This window comes from Doryrhamphus excisus, chromosome 18 (genome assembly GCF_030265055.1).
Source record: "Doryrhamphus excisus isolate RoL2022-K1 chromosome 18, RoL_Dexc_1.0, whole genome shotgun sequence".
Taxonomy (NCBI): Eukaryota; Metazoa; Chordata; class Actinopteri; order Syngnathiformes; family Syngnathidae; genus Doryrhamphus; species Doryrhamphus excisus.
This window is the reverse complement of record NC_080483.1, coordinates 2,729,077-2,750,594: the sequence shown is the minus strand read 5'-3', so window position 1 is coordinate 2,750,594 and position 21,518 is coordinate 2,729,077. Positions and strand designations below refer to the sequence as shown.

The 21,518-nt window shown below is 39.0% G+C and overlaps 3 protein-coding genes across 3 annotated transcripts in view; 2 read left to right on the top strand and 1 right to left on the bottom strand.

Moving 5' to 3' along the window:
• The first annotated feature begins 977 nt into the window (after positions 1-977).
• On the top strand, positions 978-10,763 carry slc25a20 (solute carrier family 25 member 20). The gene is made up of 10 exons (XM_058055324.1): positions 978-1,097; positions 1,192-1,311; positions 2,761-2,853; positions 4,350-4,477; positions 5,461-5,551; positions 5,625-5,742; positions 7,375-7,447; positions 7,519-7,628; positions 7,706-7,830; positions 7,911-10,763. Exons 2-10 carry the CDS (start codon positions 1,207-1,209, stop codon positions 7,971-7,973), a joined length of 906 nt encoding a protein of 301 aa, XP_057911307.1. The 5' UTR covers positions 978-1,097; positions 1,192-1,206; the 3' UTR covers positions 7,974-10,763.
• Positions 10,764-10,796: 33 nt separating this feature from the next.
• prkar2ab (protein kinase, cAMP-dependent, regulatory, type II, alpha, B) lies at positions 10,797-20,715 on the top strand. Its single transcript, XM_058055323.1, has 10 exons — positions 10,797-11,148; positions 11,227-11,262; positions 11,328-11,467; positions 14,254-14,360; positions 14,429-14,582; positions 14,664-14,765; positions 17,337-17,411; positions 17,476-17,541; positions 17,631-17,769; positions 19,789-20,715. Exons 1-10 carry the CDS (start codon positions 10,917-10,919, stop codon positions 19,911-19,913), a joined length of 1,176 nt encoding a protein of 391 aa, XP_057911306.1. The 5' UTR covers positions 10,797-10,916; the 3' UTR covers positions 19,914-20,715.
• Positions 20,426-21,518, bottom strand: part of si:ch1073-335m2.2 (msx2-interacting protein) — a 20,415-nt gene continuing 19,322 nt past the window's right edge. The window contains exon 15 of the mRNA XM_058055317.1: positions 20,426-20,966. Coding sequence (XP_057911300.1) covers positions 20,835-20,966 — 132 coding nt within the window. The 3' untranslated portion in view covers positions 20,426-20,834. The remainder of the gene's footprint in view (positions 20,967-21,518) is intronic.

Genomic DNA, 21,518 nt, shown 5'->3' with positions numbered 1-21,518 from the left:
TTTTTTAAATAATGCACTTAAATTAAATTATGGTACCCATTATGGTACCAAATGCAAAATAAAGTCAATAATATAATTCAACAAACTGTGTCCAATAAAGTATCCCCTGAATTTGTAAAACAATATACAAATATAATAATAACAACACAACAAAAAAACACTTATTTTTGAAAATAAGAAAAGAAAAATTTCTACTACCTTTGGCATCGATACTCTGGATCGATCTTTGTATTCAAATGACTTTGAAATAACATTCGTCTTTGATGATTATTTGTAATAAATATTGCTGTGTGCAAGGTACAGTTATTGTAAACAAGAATTTAATTGTCAAAAATATATTTAGCTGGAACAAAAACTATAATAATAATAATAATTATTATTATTATTATTATTATTATTAATATAATTATTACCAACAATAATTATAATGATTATTCTTGTTATAATTATTATTATTATAATAATTATTATAATAATTATTATAATTATTATTATAATTATTATTGTTAAACGAGGACCTCATACAGAGGCGTCAATGTGCACCTACACCGATGTTCCTGAACGCACCTCGCTCTTAACGTTATTAGCATAGACAGCGATCGACTTCCTGCTGCTGCGGTACGTCAACGTTGCCGCCATATTGGATGTGTCAAGGCTGCGCTGTAAATGAATACAAGCTAATGTACTTACTTTCATAAAGCGCCTTTCTACAAAGAAATTTAAGTTAATTCATCTCGTTTATACATCCGCACACGAACTAATATACTATATAGTGGCGACATTGACGTCTTTTGTCTATGTTAGTGGATGAAAATAGAGCAGGAATGCGACTGGACTACAACGCGACACTACATTTAAAAAATTAACATTAAATAAAATATATTTTTAAACAATTAATCTGTAGGTTTAAGTGTGTTTGCGAAAAGGATTACAAAAATAAAGTAAACAATGTTTAAACCGGACGACAAACCGTGACGTACACATATTCGCTCGTGTGTGTGCTGCAATCAAATGTGTCCGGCTCAGTAAGTGGGTGAAAGGTCCAGCAGTAAACAGGGGCATACTTAGCAGTTTCTCTTATAGCAGCGGCCGACCAGGTGAGCTATCATTCTTATACTTTAAGTCATGTCATGTGTATTTATATTCACCTTTTTCACTCGTTTCTTGTTGTTTGTGTCGGATTTCCCTCAGAGCGTAAAGTCCAAAATGTCCAAACAGCCGCAGCCAATCAGTCCCCTGAAGAACTTCTTCGCTGGAGGTTTCGGCGGCGTCTGCCTCGTCTTTGCGGGTCATCCTCTGGACACTATTAAAGTAAATAATTTGTTCATTTAATAGTATTTAGTGTGAAGGTGGACGCCGGGTCACATTAGAAAGCTGTCCGGTTACAAACAAGAGAGCAGCGATTAAACACTAGCACCGTGGTTCCGACTTTAAAGCAGCTACATGCTTAACAGAATGGCTTTTATTTCACTAAAAAGTCTTTTTTTTAGTCCATACGCACTTCAGTACTCATATTTAATTCAGTATAGTCTAAATACTGGGACAATTATGACAGTGTTGTGCTGTCCCAAATCCATGACTGTCGTAGAGACTGACCGGAAATTCCCATGGAATTAGCCCCTCCTTTTCCGCTACATAAACGCTATTTTATCACATTTAATTGTTTATTTTTTTTAAATTTCGAGTGAAATACGTCACTTTGGATTTGTGAATATGACATTTGCAATTCTTCATTACAATTTATTTGAAGAAATTAGTCATTAATTCATTCATTCATTCATGCATTTTCTAGCAATTTCCTCACGAGGGTCGCGGGGGTGCTGGAGCCTATCCCAGCTGTCTTTGGGCAAGAGGCGGGGTACACCCTGGACTGGTGGCCAGCCAATCACAGGGCACATATAGACAAACAACCATTCACACTCACATTCATACCTATGGACAATTTGGAGTGGCTAATTAACCTAGCATGTTTTTGAGGGTGGGATTGAACTAGGGTCTCCTAGCTGTGAGGTCTGCGCGCTAACCACTCAACCGCCGTGCAGCCCTATATATTCTTTTCATTCATTCATTCATTTTCTACCGCTTTTCCTCACGAGGATCGCAGGGGTGCTGGAGCCTATCCCAGCTGTCTTCGGGCAAGAGGCGGGGTACACCCTGGACTGGTGGCCAGCCAATCACAGGGCACATATAGACAAACAACCATTCACACTCACATTCATACCTATGGACAATTTGGAGTCGCTAATTAACCTAGCATGTTTTTGGAATGTGGGAACATGTGGGAGATCATGCAAACTCCACACAGAGATGGCCGAGGGTGGAATTGAACCCTGGTCTCCTAGCTGTGAGGCCTGTGCGCTAACCACTAGACTACCGTGCCGCGTATTTTCTTATCTCATTCAAGTAAAACAGAAACCAAAGTACTGACAACACATTTTGTCGTACTTCCAGTGGTATGCACTCAAAATGCTGTGTGGAAGTTCAACCTTCCGGAAACAACCTTCCTCCTGTTGCTGCTGCACTTTGACCCACATTCACACCTACTCTATCCCGTGACCGCTGATAGCAGAACCGCCTCGCTCAATACACACCTATTGATCACCCTATATCGCTGCTATTCATCATGGTGTAGAACTGTGCTGCATTCAAGTACATTACAGTCACAACGTCAAACACCGCTAAACAATTATCTTATTATGTTTGCAGATGCAGTATACATATGTATATACATGTTAACTTCATGCAAATGTCTCCCTTCAGGTGCGTTTACAGACTCAACCAAAGCCCAAACCTGGAGAAAGCCTCATGTATGCAGGAACCATTGATTGTTTCAAAAAGACTTTAGCCAAAGAGGTAAGTATTGGCCCTCCTCCTGGTACTACAGTAAAGCTCGGATATATCGGACTCGGATATATCGGAAATTCGCTCACAACGGACAGATAAAAAAGAACCAATTTTTCTGTAATGCATTTCCAATAAAAATTCATTGCATATATCGGATTTTTTATAACGGATTTCGCCTATTTCGGACAAAATCTCCAGTCCCGTTCCAATGCATTTCCATGAAATTTCCCTCGCATATATCGGATGGCCGCATCGTGGCGCTCCGATTCGCCGAATCGTGACAGGCCGCTATACGACGTCATTTGCAGCGTTTGCAGCGTTGCCTGCGCGTCCAGGTACATTGGAAACATAGTCAAGGAAGTGCCTTTTTATAACGGATAAAATCCCATTTACGCATATACCGGATATAAATCCGATTGGTTTGGAATTGAACCCTGGTCTCCTAACTGTGAGGTCTGCGTGCTAACCACTCGACCGCTGTGCCGCCGCTCTACTTAATATTGCATCCAACTATTATTTGTCATGATAACCACTACAAAAGGGCTGCACGGCGCTCGAGTGGTTAGGTCTCACAGCTAGGAAACCCGAGTTCAATTCCGTTTGCATGTTCTCCCCGTGCATGCGTGGGTTTTCGCCGGTTTCCTCCCACATTCCAAAAACATGCTAGGATAATTAGCGACTCCAAATTGTCCATAGGTATGAATGTGAGTGTGAATGGTTGTTTGTCTATATGTGCCCTGTGATTGGCTGGCCACCAGTCCAGTGTGTACGCCGCCTCTCGGCGGAAAACAGCTGGGATAGGCTCCAGCACCTCCTCGTGAGGATAAGCGGTAAAAATGAATGAATGAATGTCTAGAAGGCTCTAATAATACCAAAAATCATACTTTAAACAGGTTTTCTATGATCTAATTACAAAAATATTCAATAATAATACAGTAAACCTCGGATATATCGGACTCGGATATATCGGAAATTCGCTCACAACGGACAGATAAAAAAGAACCGATTTTTCTGTAATGCATTTCCAATAAAAATTCATTGCATATATCGGATTTTTTATAACGGATTTCGCCTATTTCGGACAAAATCTCCAGTCCCGTTCCAATGCATTTCCATGAAATTTCCCTCGCATATATCGGATGGCCGCATCGTGGCGCTCCGATTCGCCGAATCGTGACAGGCCGCTATACGACGTCATTTGCAGCGTTTGCAGCGTTGCCTGCGCGTCCAGGTACATTGGAAACATAGTCAAGGAAGTGCCTTTTTATAACGGATAAAATCCCATTTACGCATATACCGGATATAAATCCCATATATGCGTAAAACGGACATTTTCCGGTATACGCATATAACGGATTTCGCTTATATCGGACAAAACCAGTGGGAACAATTGAATCCGATATATCCGAGGTTTACTGTACCACGCCTACTTCTACTACCAATATCCTCAAATAGAGCTACTTATTAACTCAGTACTCTGCTTCATCCTCTCCCCCGTTTTACAGGGGGTGAAGGGGCTCTACAAAGGCATGGCGGCCCCCATCATCGGAGTCACGCCCATGTTTGCCGTATGTTTCTTTGGATTCGGTTTAGGCAAGAAGCTGCAGCAGAAAAGCCCCGATGATATCCTCACGTAGGTCACTGAGCTTGTTGGAACCTGCATTTTATTTTATGAATTTAGTCCTAATCTCAACACTATTTGGTCCCATTGCCTTCCATTATAATCACATTTATGATATAATTGCTATTATTCATTTAAAAAAATCATATTTAAGCAAATTATTAAAAGGGTGTAAAGCCATTTAAAGATGCCATTTCAATACACTGATGACAGGAAGTACGCTGTCAAAAGTATTATTTTTGAAGCCTAGAATAAAAAGGGTAAAAAAAACATATTTAAGCAAATTGTACTCATTCTTGGCCTAAGTTAAGCATAACAATGGCAAAAGGAACTAAAATACAAATATTGTACAAGGCCGGAAAATAAGGATAAATAAATAAATAAGGAATTTAGTATTCTACATTGGCCACTAGGGGTCTGTGAAAAGGAATATCATACAAACTATACTAATAACGAAAAATCAACTCCGAACCTCCATCACTTCCTGTCCTCCGCTCACCACCAACGTCCCCGAGGGAACACATTTCCAGTCACACACAAACAGGATTTTTATTTACATCTCAAATGGCTTATTTACTCTTATTATCTATTCTCTAGTGGGTAATAAAGCCATTTAAATATGCCATTACAATACACTGATGACAGGAAGTACGCTGTCAAAAGTATTATTTTTGAAGCCTAGAATAAAAAGGGTAAAAAAATTCATATTTAAGCAAATTGTACTCATTCTTGGCCTAAGTCAACTCCGAACTTCCATCACTTCCTGTCCTCCGCTCACCACCAACGTCCCCTCGGGAACACATTTCCAGTCACACACAAACAAGATTTTTAGTGTAAAGTGTGTAAAGCCATTTAAAGATGCCATTACAATACACTGATGACAGGAAGTACGCTGTCAAAAGTATAATTTTTGAAGCCTAGAATAAAAAGGGTAAAAAAACGTCATTTTTAAAAATTGCAAACAGTGTGTAATGATTGCGTTGGTCTACCTGCAGGTATCCGCAACTGTTTGCTGCTGGCATGTTGTCCGGCATCTTCACCACGGCCATCATGACTCCAGGAGAGCGCATCAAATGCCTCCTGCAGGTTCGATGATCTTGACGCACCTCCTCCCGATGTGTTGAGTGTCAATGTCGTGTGTCGGTGCCTATGCTTGCAGATCCAGGCGTCATCCGGGCAGGTGAAATACGCCGGGCCCATGGACTGCGTCAAACAGCTCTACAGGGAGTCTGGCATTCGAGGAATCTACAAAGGCACCGCACTCACGCTCATGAGAGGTGCCGCTTTTCACCTCATGAAAAAAAAAAAAAAGAAAAAATCATAATAGATGTCATCATATGAATATAAAGTAAATCATGAATATTTATTTGTTGAAAATAAATAATATTAAAAAATCAAGAATAGTAATAATAAAAGATTGAAGTGTGCCAATATTGAAAATTTCCTTTCCAAAGATAATGGCCATAAATATAAATAATGATAAATTAATGCTAATAAATAAAGAATACAATATAAATAAATGCATTTAAATACATTAGAATGAATAACAACATATACAAAATGACTATAAAAATAAATGCATTCATATAACTAATACAAAATAAATAATAAAAGACAAAAGTGCATAAATAATATAAATAAATGTATTTAATAAATCCTAATGAATAAAAATGTATTTTTACAAAATAAGTAAAATATCAAAGAGAGTTCCAGTATTGAAAATCCTGCCTCTCCAAAGATCATAGCCGGTTAAGTAAACAATAAATAATATAAATGAAGGCATTTGAATCAATCATAATGAAATCAAATAAATTATACAAAATTAATTTAAAAATAAATAAATGCTTTGAAATAACTACATCATACAAAATAAATAAATGTATTCAAATAATAAATCACAATGAATGAAAATGTATCTATACAAAATAAATAATATAAATACATTTTAAAAATAAAAGATTAAAGAGTGCCATTATTAAAAATATGGATCATAATCGGTTAAGTAACAATAAATAAAGGCAGTTTAATAAATCATAATGAAATCAAATAAATTATACAAAATGAATTTAAAAATAAATAAATGCTTTGAAATAACTACATCATACAAAATAAATAAATGTATTCAAATAATAAATCACAATGAATAAAAATGTATCTATACAAAATAAATAATATAAATACATTTTTAAAATAAAAGATTAAAGAGTGCCATTATTAAAAATATGGATCATAATCGGTTAAGTAAACAATAAATAAAGGCAGTTTAATAAATCATAATGAAATCAAATAAATTATAAGAAATGAATTAAAAAATAAATAAATGCTTTGAAATAACTACATCATACAAAATAAATAAATGTATTCAAATAATAAATGATAATGAATACAAATTTATCTATACAAAATAAATAATATAAATACATTAAAAATAAAAGATTAAAGAGTGCCATTATTAAAAATATAGATCATAGCCGGTTAAGTGAACAATAAATAAAGGCATTTTAATAAATCATAATGAAATTAAAGAAATTATACGAAATGAATTAAAAAACAAATAAATGCTTTGAAATAACTACATCATACACAATAAATAAATGTATTCAAATAATAAATCATAATGAATAAAAATTTATCTATACAAAATAAATAATATATTTTATAATATATATTAAAAAATACAAAATACATTTTAAAAATAAAAGATTAAAGAGAGTGCCAGTTAAATACATAATAAATAATTTTTTAAAAAATTGAATAAATAACTTAAATAAATGCATTTAAATTAATTAGTAAAACTATAAATATAATATATTTGTAAATGTATAAATTTCAAATAAATAATAAAGAACGTCACTATTAAAAATCCTGTCTTTGCTAGATGATCATAGCCGTGTGTGTGTGTGACGCAGATGTTCCAGCGAGCGGGATGTACTTCATGTCATACGAGTGGTTGAAGAACCTCCTGACGCCAGCAGGGAAAAGGTGAGGAACCCGAAGGTCACCTGTTGTGGATAGAAGAAGCTGTGCTGAAGAAGCTTCTCGCTCTCTCGCAGCCACAACGAGCTCAGCATTCCCAGCGTGCTCTTTGCCGGAGGGATGGCCGGCATCTTCAACTGGGCCGTGGCCATTCCGCCCGACGTGCTCAAGTCTCGCTTCCAGACGGGTATCTATCTCGCATGTCATGCATTGTTTAGCGAATCAGAGCAGCTGTGGTGAGACTGAATGGCGTCTGTGGTGTAGCTCCTGAAGGAAAGTATCCCAACGGTTTCCGAGATGTTCTCCGTGAGCTGATCAGAGAGGAGGGCATCGGCTCCTTGTACAAAGGCTTCAACGCCGTCATGCTTCGAGCTTTTCCTGCAAACGCCGTGAGCGCCATTTTGTGTCGTTTACACTTTCTGTTCTTTTGACTCCTTTGACTCGATCTTTTTATCCGTTTGTCCGTCAGGCTTGCTTCTTGGGATTCGAACTAGCTATGAAATTCCTCAACTGGCTGGCCCCCAACCTGTGATGAAAGCTTCACGACGGTGCATTATCAATGAGGGCACACCGAAAACCGTATCTTGTCAACATATGATTGTGTCTTTTGGAGGAAAGATGATCACTCGCATGTACGCAGTTCTCTCAAACAGTGGCCGCAGTCAATCGCCGGGATGCCAAACAGGCGCCGTTTCGTTTTCTTATTTCGAGTTCACACCCTGACATGAACAGCTCCGTCCATCTTGCTATCCAAATTTTTTTCTTTGCATCGTATCTAAAAAAACAACATACTTTTTAAGGCTTGACTGTAGGAACTGATGAATCCTGGGAATTGGGGCGCACCGCTTAGCTGCAGCCAGCAGAGGCGCTGTTGTTCATTCATTCATTTTCAACCGCTTTTTCCTCACGAAGGAAGGTCGCGGGGGTGCTGGAGCCTATCCCAGCTGTCTTTCCCAATCACAGGGCACATATAGACAAACAACCATTCACACTCACATTCATACCTATGGACAATTTGGAGTCGCTAATTAACCTAGCATATTTTTGGAATGTGTTGGTGTTCTTACAAAAAACACTAAACTCATCACACACCAACTTAACACTCAAAAGGTATAATTACGAAACCAGCTCAACCGAATCATTCATTCATTCATTCTCTACCGCTTATTCTCACAAGGTACACCCAATCACAGTGCACATATAGACAAACAACCATTCACACTCACATTCATACCTATGGACAATTTGGAGTCGCTAATTAACCTAGCATGTTTTTTTTTTTGGAATGTGGGAGGAAACCGGAGTACCCGGAGAAAACCCACGCATGCACGGGGAGAACATGCAAACTCCACACAGAGATGGTCAAGGGTGGAATTGAACCCTGGTCTCCTAGCTGTGAGGTCTGCGCGCTAACCACTTGCCCGCCATGCCGCCCTATTTTATTTTATTTTGTTTTATTTTTATTTTATTTTTTTTTATTTTATATTTAGAGATGTCGAGGGTGGAATTGAACCCTGGTCTCCTAGCTGTGAGGTCTGCGCGCTAACCACTTGCCCGCCATGCCGCCCTATTTTATTTTGTTTTATTTTATGTTTTATTTTATATTTTATTTTTGTTTTATTTTATTGTATTTTTTATTTTATATTTAGAGATGGTTAAGGGTGGAATTGAACCCTTGTCTCCTTGCTGTGAGGTCTGCGCGCTAACCACTAGACCGCCATGCCGCCCGCGCTGTTGTTCAAATCAAATCAACTTTATTTGTAGAGCACTTTTCCTGCAAAGACATGCAACAGGAAGTGCTTTACAGAATTAAAAACAATTAAAAAGAAAAACAATTACACAATTACTCCATACTAGACACACACACACACACACACAATATGTTAGTACAACTACATCCACACCAATGCAGATATTTAAAAAAAAAAAAAAAGCCTACAATTCTGCATGCTTTGTCCTCCGCACGCACAAAAATGCAGGTTTTTGTTATTTTTTGGGGGGGGGGGGTGAAACATTGAAAAAAAACCAAACAAATGTGGGCTAGAATGGAAAAACTAGCTACTTTTATGGGTGTTTTCTCATTTTAAAGATAACGTCCACGTCATTGTGCATCTAATATATCACTTTATTGATGAATATGTGTTATAATAATGAAAACCAAGTCAGCATTGGTTACTTTGTCAGGCTCGTCATCGCACCCGACACCCGATAAACGTCTTTTTATGTTTCTTTTAACTCCGCTGGAGAGGATTCATTTTAACACTGGGATGGGGGAACATGGCTTCAGTTTCAGCTAGTTTGCCGTCTTTGGGATATTCAGTTAAAGTCACGCTATGGAGGCATTTAAACAGGAGTTCAGAACATTCAGGTGGAATGAAAACCCTAAAGAAAACCCTGTGTCGTTTGGTAATTCAGTAATAATAATAATATTATTTTAATAATATAATAATAGTACAGTAAACCTCGGATATATCGGATTCAATTGTTCCCACTGGTTTTGTCCGATATAAGCGAAATCCGTTATATGCGTATACCGGAAAATGTCCGTTTTACGCATATATGGGATTTATATCCGGTATATGCGTAAATGGGATTTTATCCGTTATAAAAAGGCACTTCCTTGACTATGTTTCCAATGTACCTGGACGCGCAGGCAACGCTGCAAACGCTGCAAATGACGTCGTATAGCGGCCTGTCACGATTCGGCGAATCGGAGCGCCACGATGCGGCCATCCGATATATGCGAGGGAAATTTCATGGAAATGCATTGGAACGGGACTGGAGATTTTGTCCGAAATAGGCGAAATCCGTTATAAAAAATCCGATATATGCAATGAATTTTTATTGGAAATGCATTACAGAAAAATCGGTTCTTTTTTATCTGTCCGTTGTGAGCGAATTTCCGATATATCCGAGGTTTACTGTATAATAATAATAATAATAATAATTGACTGCAGTTGAGTGTGTGGCCACTGTTTGAGGAGGAAAAAGAAAAAAATGGAATATTCTCACTCCTTTTGCCTTGTGGTATTTTCCTCTGCGGTGTTTTTCTAAGAAGCGGTGCAGGAGTTGAACATTTGGTGCCTTATCTCTCCGCCTTCTTTGGGCAGGTGAACATATCAGGGACAAGGTACATTTATTATTTTTTTTATGTGTGTGTGTGAGCAATACAACACACACATTGATTGATTGACAACTATATGAATGTTAGTGTAGAAACTAAATATGTAATAAGAATTTCTAAAGGTGTGTAGCCGTTCAATGGCGGTGTATAAAGTGTGAAAAGAGTTTTTTTTTTTCAGTGTGATTTCTCTGCCTGGGAGGCGTGGGTAGGGTGTGATGGGGGGGAAGCGTGGGGTCGATACTTTCCAACAGGATGTGCTCGATAAAGCCGTCAATAAAGCCACTGTCAAGTGTGCTCGCATGCATCAGATGCTGATAAAACCGGCAAAGAACCGTAGCGTTTAAACCAAAGATGAGCACCGCCGAGATCCCGCCCGGCTTGAAGGAGCTCCTGCACCGATACACGGTGGAGGTGCTTCGCCACAGGCCATCAAACTTGGCGGAATTCGCCGTGCAGCATTTCACGCAGGTCCTGGAGAAGCAGAAGCGAGGCGACAAGAAGCGTGGCGGCAAAGGGGTCACCTTTGCTACCGATGAGAGCGCCGCTGAGGACAAAGAAGACAAAAAATGGGAGGAGCCTGTTAGTGAGTACCGTATTATTATCCAGTCTTATCACCCTGAACTTTACACGGGGGTAATTATCACCAAATGTCTCTTTGCAGAGTCCACCGCTGGCAAATATAACCGCAGAGTTTCAGGTGTGCCACAATCAATATTCAATAATCAATATTTCACCCCGCCGTAACACTCCCGTGCCGTGCAGTTTGTGCAGAGGCCTACGACCCCGACGAGGATCAGGACGACGACGCCGAGCCTCGGGTCGTGCATCCCAAAACGGATGAGCAGCGTCGCCGGCTTCAGGACGCGTGCAGGGACATTTTACTCTTTAAAACGCTGGAGCAGGTGTGTGAGGATAGAAACATGCAGGACACAACTTTAGGTACACCTGCATCATCTAAGCCAGGGGTCTCAAACTCAATTTACTTGGGGGCCACTGGAGCTCCGGTCAGGGTGAGACTGCTCTGGGAAGCTCTGATAAAACATTCCACTGTTCTCAAATATCTTACTTTTTATTTTTCTACACAAAATAAGATGAAAAATAAATAAACAAATCAAGAATAAAGAAAATCAATCAATCAGTAATAAATAAATATAATAATAATAATAAAAACTTAAGAAACCACATATAGTTGGTGGGTAGACAAATGATTTTTTTCATATTAAAATGAACAAAGCATTATTAGAGCCCTGTAGACATGACAAAACACGACTATAGTCACATTTATACTCTTTTTATTTACAACATATTGCGCAACTGCAGGGTCTTGAGACACATGCTAACTCACAAACTAGAGAGCTAGCGACCTAAACGGTAGCCTTCAAGTTATTTCCTTTCAACTTAAATAGCCAAAAACTTACCACTTCCACACGGATAGGGAGGATAACTATTAACAGTTATTTAACCTTTAACATGAACATGAATCAAACATAATAATTTTTTCTGGGTACATGATACCATACAGCATCCATATCAAACTTGCGCGGGCCGCACTAGCATTAAACTTTCATATCAAGGCGGGGGTCTCAAACTAGTGTACTGCGGGTCACATTTGGCCCGCGGGCCGCGTGTTTGAGACCCCTGATCTAAGCTGAGGTCACAACCGCTCATACCGGCTCCTAGGGCAGGTCTATGGTCCTATGGCTTCATCCAGCTCCTCCCCAGACATAGTCTCCCCAATGTGTCCTGGGTCTTCCCCGAGGCCTCCTACCGGTCCTGAACACCTCCTCATGGAGGCGTCCAGGTGACATCCTGACCAGATGCCCGAGCCACCTCATCTGGCAGCGGTTCTAATCCGAGTTTCTCCCGAATGACCTTCAGTGCTTCTCACCTTCCCCCCCAGGGAGAGCCCAGCCACCCTGCAGAGGTGCCGCTTGTACCCGCCATCTTGTCCTTTCAGTCACTCCCCAAAGGTCATGACCTTAGGTACTCCACTACTCCTTAAAGTCATCACCCATACCAGCCTCAGGCAGGAGAATTATCTGCTGTTTTTGCAGTCAAAATGGACCTTTTTATATTGTTGCAAATCCGTTTAGAAACTTTAAGCGGGGGGGGGGGGTTGGTGTCTGGTCCTGACTGGCGTAATGTTAACAATTCGTGCATTTTGAACATCGTACTTTCTAATTGTTAGAAATTGTTGGTGAATAATCTAAGACTAAACACAACCTGCACAGTGGTCAAGTGGTTAGTGCACAGGTAGGAGACCCGAGTCAAGTCCACCCTGGGCCATCTCTGTGTGGGTTTTCTCCGGGTACTCCGGTTTCCTCCCACATTCCAAAATCATGCTAGGTTAATTAGCGACTCCAAATTGTCCATAGGTATGAATGTGAGTGTGAATGGTTGTTTGTCTATATGTGCCCTGTGATTGGCTGGCCACCAGTCCAATAGCCCAAAGACAGCTGGGATAGGCTCCAGCACCCATGTGAGGATTCATTCATTCATTCATTTTCTACCGCTTTTCCTCACGAGGGTCGCGGGGTGCTGGAGCCTATCCCAGCTGTCTTCTGGCGAGAGGCGGGGTACACCCTGGACTGGTGGCCAGCCAATCACAGGGCACATATAGACAAACAACCATTCACACTCACATTCATACCTATGGACAATTTGTCCTATGTTCTACTAATGTTTATTAGGGTTGGGTCGTGACTTTTAGCATTCCGACGTGCCCATTCAACATTCCACATATATCCTGGACGTAGATGTTCTAATATATGGGTCTCAAACACGCGGCCCGCGGGCCAAATGTGGCCCGCAGGACACTAGTTTGAGGCCCCCGCCTTGATATGAAAGTTTAATGTTAGTGCGGCCCGCGCAAGTTTGATATGGATGCTGTATGGTATCATGTACCCAGAAAAAATTATTACGTTTGATTCATGTTCATGTTAAAGGTTAAATAACTGTTAATAGTTATCCTCCCTATCCGTGTGGAAGTGGTAAGTTTTTGGCTATTTAAGTTGAAAGGAAATAACTTGAAGGCTACCGTTTAGGTCGCTAGCTCTCTAGTTTGCGAGTTAGCATGTGTCTCAAGACCCTGCAGTTGCGCAATATGTTGTAAATAAAAAGAGTATAAATGTGACTATAGTCGTGTTTTGTCATGTCTACAGGGCTCTAATAATGCTTTGTTCATTTTAATATGAAAAAAATCATTTGTCTACCCACCATCTATATGTGGTTTCTTAAGTTTTTATTATTTTCCGTTTTATTATTATTATTATATTTATTTATTACTGATTTATTATTGATTTGTTTATTTATTTTTCATCTTATTTTGTGCAGAAAAATAAAAAATAAGATATTTGAGAACAGTGGAATGTTTTATCAGAACTTTTATTGTAGAAAATCGGAACCAAAGCACTGAAAAAGTTTGTATATTTTTCTGTTTTTAATAAATGCGTTTTTTTTTTTTTTGAAAACCTGATGTGGCCCAGCCTTGCCCAGACCCTAGCTCCAGTGGCCCCCAGGTAAATTGAGTTTGAGACCCCTGTTCTAATACTACAAGGAAGGTGTTTCCTCCAAATGGTTTATTAAGATTAAAATGCTGTCACTTCCATATTAAAGAATATGTTATTTTGGCTTCAAAATGTAGCGATGATAAGAATAATAATTTAGTTGCTAATGTTGCGTCTTGCAGGAGCAGTTTTCGGAGGTTTTGGACGCCATGTTTGAGGTGCAGGTCAAAGCTCAGGAGCACATCATCGACCAAGGAGATGATGGAGACAATTTCTACGTCATAGAGAAGTGAGTGTTCGATTTATTGATCAAATACCAAAAAAAAAAGAACTAAAATGTGTGTGCTTCCTGGACAGAGGCGTTTACGATATATTGGTGGAGAAGGAAGGAGTGAGCGTACGCGTGGGAAAGTACGACCACAAGGGCAGTTTTGGCGAGCTGGCTCTCATGTACAACACGCCGCGAGCCGCCACCATCGTGGCAACGGAGGCGGGCGCCCTGTGGGGCCTGGTGGGGGACCGACACGCACGCACGGTATGGACGGGTGCCCTGAACTGAGACGTGAACGCCACTTCCTGTCTGCTCTTTCAGGACAGAGCCACCTTCCACAGGCTGATTGTGAAGAACAATGCCAAGAAGAGGAGGATGTACGAGGCCTTCGTGGAATGTGTTCCTCTTCTCAAGTCTCTGGAGGTTTCAGATATACTCTATATCAGGGGTCTCAAACTCATTTTACCTGGGGGCCACTGGAGCTAGGGTCTGGGCGAGGCTGGGCCGCATCAGGTTTTCCAAAAAACAAAACAAAACGCATTTATTAAAAACATAAAAATGAATAAACTTTGCACAATAAACATAATAATAAACATAATAATAAATAAACAAATAATTAAAAAATAAATAAAATAAATACAAAAATAATAAACATTCCACTGTTCTCAAATATCTTACTTTTTATTTTTCTACACAAAATAAGATGAAAAATAAATAAACAAATCAAGAATGAAAAATAATCAATCAATCAGTAATAAATAAATAAATATAATAATAATAATAATAAAAACTTAAGAAACCACATATAGTTGGTGGGTAGACAAATGATTTTTTTCAGATTAAAATGAACAAAGCATTATTAGAGCCCTGTAGACATGACAAAACACGACTATAGTCACATTTATACTCTTTTTATTTACAACATATTGCGCAACTGCAGGGTCTTGAGACACATGCTAACTCGCAAACTAGAGAGCTAGCGACCTAAACGGTAGCCTTCAAGTTATTTCCTTTCAACTTAAATAGCCAAAAACTTACCACTTCCACACGGATAGGGAGGATAACTATTAACAGTTATTTAACCTTTAACATGAACATGAATCAAACGTAATCATTTTTTCTGGGTACATGATACCATACAGCATCCATATCAAACTTGCGCGGGCCGCACTAACATTAAACTTTCATATCCTGCGGGCCACATTTGGCCCGCGGGCCGCGTGTTTGAGACCCCCGCTCTATATACTGTATCTTTTTCTTTTTGACCAACTGTACCCTCATCAAATATCAAACTAAGACCACATCACTACAGGAGAACCAGAGTATAGAGGGGAGGGAGCCACCTGCTGTAGCCCAGCAAGGTGCACTTTTTTCGGGCACACGCTCCACCAGCCGCTGTGACACCATGGAGGTCTCTGACAAATATTTAGCTTAAATTTCCCGTAATATTTTGACTTTATTCTAATAACATTGTTTTCCGCTACCTTGTTTTCCAAAAATAAAAAACTTAAAACATTATCCTTTCAATGTTTCAACGAGGGCTGTCAAAGTTAATGTATTAATGACGCGGTAATGGCGCCTCGGCCCCCATTTGATTGAAGCACGGTAACTCTGTAGCCACAAGCTGGAACAAATATTGATAGGAAATAGAGAAAGAAAAGAGTATTTTCGATTGGTAAAGTTAGCTTCTTGTAGCAAGACTAAAGTTATTTGTAGCTACTGTGGCTGTGTTTCACTTATCACGGATTCCATGGCCTGCCAGAGACTGAAGCAGTGCAGGTATTGTTTTTATTGTCATATAAAGTGCTACCTTGGCATAAAAGTGGCCCAACTAACCAGTGCTTTTCACATTTTTACATTTCTCTGATGATTTCGGCATTGAACTGCCAGCTAAATTGGACTTTCAGTTGCTATTGTGTGCTATTGTTTATTGTATTGTGTTCAATGTGATGACCGTGTTTTGCTAGCATTAGCCGTTTAGCATGGAACTACCACAATGATGCACATTAGCACTCAAAGTCATCAAATCTTACCTTTATGGGTTCCCACATAGTATCAGCATTCGGGAGCAAGTATGAGGTGAAAGAAAAAGAGGTAAAATACATCCAAATACAGAATACGGCCACAAATTCAGCCCTCTTTGCATCGGAGAACGGTACGCAGGTGCGTTCGATGACCGTCGAAAAAGTGGGACAAATCGCAAATCGTATTTAACGTTCAAAACCTTCAATTTGTTTTAAAAGAGAAATTAAATGACATTATGTTTGCAATATGGATGAAATGTTTTATAACTATTGACCTATGTTGTAGGTATTTTCATTTGTACATTTCATGAAGGAAATGTGCATTGAATTTTTTAATAATAATAATTTCTGAATGATCCTAAATAGGCTTTTTACTCACAAATATTTAGAATTTAAAACCAGTATTTGTGTCAGTGTGAGAGGTCTCACACGCTCACATTTTTTTGAACATTTGTGGGCAGGTTTTGAGAGCTAATATGCTAATAATAAAGAAAAATAGTAATACAAAAATATGCTTGCTGACTGTATTGTTTTAAATAATGGTCCATACTTCCCAAATTGACATCCTTTTACATGAAATTTTATCGTTGTAGTTGTACATCGAGATTTCCCCTACTTATTGTAGATAAAAACTTATTTCTATCTGCAATTAATTGAGTTAACTATGGATAAAAATGTGATTAATCATGATCAAATATTTTTATATATTTTTTCTCATAAAATGACCACTTCTTTTTGTTAATATTTTTTTTTCTTTCAATATTTTGACTTTATTGCTGAAAAATGACCCCAGAGTTCATGAGAACCAGAGTACAAAACGTGAGCAGCCACTTGGTGTAGCCCAGCAAGGTGCACTGTATTCGGGTACACGCTCCGAGCACGCAGTGTGCTGCTACGGAGGTCTCTGGTCCCCCTCCCCTAAACTTTTCAACGTTACTTCTTCTTACCGAACTCGCATTTGTCCCCCCAGCTGTCAGAGAGAATGAAGATCGTGGACGTGTTGGGAGCACGAAGCTTTAAAGATGGCGAGCGCATCATAGCGCAGGTAAGATCGTGTCTTTAAATTTGAAACTTGAAACGGACGCCGCGTGTCACGTCCTTGTCGGCAGGGAGACATGGCCGAGTGTTTCTTCATCGTGGAGTCGGGGGAAGTGAGGATCACCATCAAAAGCAAAGTAAATCTCCTTTCACGTTTTGCATCCGTGTGTGTTGTCATGCCTAATTGTGTGTGTGTGTGTGTGTGTGTGTATGTGTGTGTGTCCAGACGAAGGTGGGCCAGCAGGACCAAGCGGAGGTGGAGGTGGCTCGTTGTTCTCGAGGACAATATTTTGGGGAGTTGGCTCTGGTCACCAACAAACCTCGTGCAGCTTCTGTCTACGCTGTTGGAGCAACCAAATGTTTAGGTGATACATTCAAATGCACTCAACCAAAAAAAAGTCATGTGAATGACTGACATATGACATTAACTGTATTGTTTCAAATAACTTAAAAATGACAGCAGAAGCACCTGACACAAATGAAAGATCATCTAAGACAGGGGTCTCAAACTCAATTTACCTGGGGGCCACTGGAGCTAGGGTCTGGGTGAGACTGGGCCGCATCAGGTTTTCCAAAAAAAAAAAAACGCATTTATTAAAAACAGAAAAATGAATAAACTTTGCTTTGGTTCCGATTTTCTACAAGAAAAGCTCTGATAAAACATTCCACTGTTCTCAAATATCTTAATTTTTATTTTTCTACACAAAATAAGATGAAAAATAAATAAACAAATCAAGAATAAAGAAAATCAATCAATCAGTAATAAATAAATAAATATAATAATAATAATAAAACAGCAAATAATAAAAACTTAAGAAACCACATATAGTTGGTGGGTAGACAAATGATTTTTTTCAGATTAAAATGAACAAAGCATTATTAGAGCCCTGTAGACATGACAAAACACGACTATAGTCACATTTATACTCTTTTTATTTACAACATATTGCGCAACTGCAGGGTCTTGAGACACATGCTAACTCGCAAACTAGAGAGCTAGCGACCTAAACGGTAGCCTTCAAGTTATTTCCTTTCAACTTAAATAGCCAAAAACTTACCACTTCCACACAGATCGGGAGAATAACGTAAGTTATTTAACCTTTAACATGAACATTAATCAAACGTAATAATTTTTTCTGGGTACATGATACCATACAGCATCCATATCAAACTTGCGAGGGCCGCACTAACATTAAACTTTCATAAAGGCGGGGGCCTCAAACTAGTGTCCTGCGGGCCACATTTGGTCCGCGGTCCGTGTGTTTGAGACCCCTGACCTACAGTAAGAACAAGTCAAAAATCCTCGAAACGACAGGAGTGCTACAGTAAAAATAAAGTAAAAAAAATGCTAGTCAAAGATCCTCTATAGACCACAGGAGTGCAGTTGTCTTAATGAGCTCCTGTAAAAAGATCCTCTATATATAAACAGGAATACTGTTGTTTTAAGGAGCTACTGTAAAAATGCTAAGATCCTCTACACCAGGGGTCTCAAACATGCGGCCAGCGGGCCAAATGTGACCCGCAGGACACTAGTTTGAGGTCCCCGCCTTGATATGAAAGTTTAATGTTAGTGCGGCCCGCGCAAGTTTGATATGGATGCTGTATGGTATCATGTACCCAGAAAAAATTATTACGTTTGATTCATGTTCATGTTAAAGGTTAAATAACTGTTAATAGTTATCCTCCCTATCCGTGTGGAAGTGGTAAGTTTTTGGCTATTTAAGTTGAAAGGAAATAACTTGAAGGCTACAGTTTAGGTCGCTAGCTCTCTAGTTTGCGAGTTAGCATGTGTCTCAAGACCCTGCAGTTGCGCAATATGTTGTAAATAAAAAGAGTATAAATGTGACTATAGTCGTGTTTTGTCATGTCTACAGGGCTCTAATAATGCTTTGTTCATTTTAATCTGAAAAAAATCATTTGTCTACCCACCAACTATATGTGGTTTCTTAAGTTTTTATTATTTGCCGTTTTATTATTATTATATTTATTTATTACTGATTGATTTTCTTTATTCTTGATTTATTTTTCATCTTATTTTGTGTAGAAAAATAAAAAGTAAGATATTTGAGAACAGTGGAATGTTTTATCAGAGCTTTTCTTGTAGAAAATCGGAACCAAAGCAAAGTTTATTCATTTTTCTGTTTTTAATAAATGCATTTTTTTTTTTTTTTTGAAAACCTGATGCGGCCCAGTCTCACCCAGACCCTAGCTCCAGTGGCCCCCAAGTAAATTGAGTTTGAGACCCCTGATCTACACTACAGGAGCGTTCAGTTTTTAAGGAAGTGCAGCAAAAACACTAGTCAAAGATCCTCTATTCGACAGTATTCTATTTACGGTGAATGAAAACGCATGACGCCATCGATGTGCTACGACTTGTGTTTCAGTGATTGACATCCAGGCGTTTGAGCGGCTGCTGGGTCCGTGTAAGGAGATCATGAAGAGGAACATTTCTCAGTACGAGGAGCAGCGTGCGGCGTTGTTTGGTCCCGGCGTGGATTTGAAACACTAGCACACCTGAAATGTTTCATGTAATCACATGACTTGGTTTGTACGTCTAGCTAAAAGCTACAAATGGGCAAGTGTGTGTATTTTGTTAGCAGTAAATTCAAGATTCAATAAAGATTATTGCTAAGTATGCTGTAGATTTTTTTTTTTTTATTTGAGTTACAAAATATGAAGTGCCATCAGCAGACTCCAGAGCAGAGTTTGCTAACCTTCTTGTGTTACAACTATTTACACCCAATAACAAAAACAAAAAAAAACAAGAACTGAAGAATAGCCATCTGTATCCACACTGCTCTGGTATAATCCCAGACTTCAAGTCTCTGCCAGGTTTTTCCGAGTTCTGTTATCAAAGTTTAAATATTTAAAATATTTACATAGTCCTGTATTCCAAAAAAAAAAACGTCCCAAAGCAAACTGTAGCATGATCGATGAAAATGAAGGAGCCAGATGTGTAAACTGTTTCAGTAGTGTGGAAAACAAAACTAAGCAAGATGGTGGAATAAAAATGTGGTCCTCTGTGCAGGGTCTTTGTTTATTCCTCCTCGGTCTGTACATTTTTTTAAAATTACATGATGAAATTGTCTTTTCTTTCCATCCTCCTCGTGGAAACAAAAAATAAAAATAAAAGACCATTCGGGCAGTCGACTCGTTCTTCCTCATCAAGAATCCTGATGTTTTTTTTTTTATCTTGAGAGAAAACTCCAATAAATAGAAACAGCAGAAATGGTCCAAAAAAAAAAAAAAGATTGATTCTGGTTTGGTCCATCCCAGAGTTCTTTTGAGAAGGACAAAAAAAACACCAGATAGAAATGACAAAAAAAGGGAGGAAAAGAAGGAGGGGAAGTGATATATTCCTCTGGTTTCCTGAGGCTCATGGGTGAGAACATCCATCCAAGAGAGAGTCCCTCCTCCTCCACAGTGAAGATTACACAGACGTGATGACGATCATGAGGTGAGGAGATATACTGGAGATCCTGTTGAGAAGGTCGGGGGCCAGCTGAGATAAGTGGCTCTCGGAAAATTCACATGGGGGGAAGATTTGGAGCACGTACGCCGGCTGGGAGAAAGCAGAGATAAAGCGGTCACTCAAATGTAACATTTATGACGGCTAGCATTTATTTCGCTTAATCAGGGGTCTCAAACATGCGGCCCGCGGGCCACATCCCCAGCCTTGATATGAAAGTTTAAAGTTTGATATGGATGCTGTATGGTATCATGTACCCAGAAAAAATTATTACGTTTGATTCATGTTCATGTTAAAGGTTAAATAACTGTTAATAGTTATCCTCCCTATCCGTGTGGAAGTGGTATGTTTTTGGCTATTTAAGTTGAAAGAAAATAACTTGAAGGCTACCGTTTAGGTCGCTAGCTCTCTACTTTGCGAGTAAGCATGTGTCTCAAGACCAGGGGTCTCCAACACGTGGCCTGTGGGCCAAATATGGCCCGCAGGACACTAGTTTGAGGCCCCCGCAAGTTTGATATGGATGCTGTATGGTATCATGTACCCAGAAAAAATTATTACGTTTGATTCATGTTCATGTTAAAGGTTAAATAACTGTTAATAGTTATCCTCCCTATCCGTGTGGAAGTGGTAAGTTTTTGGCTATTT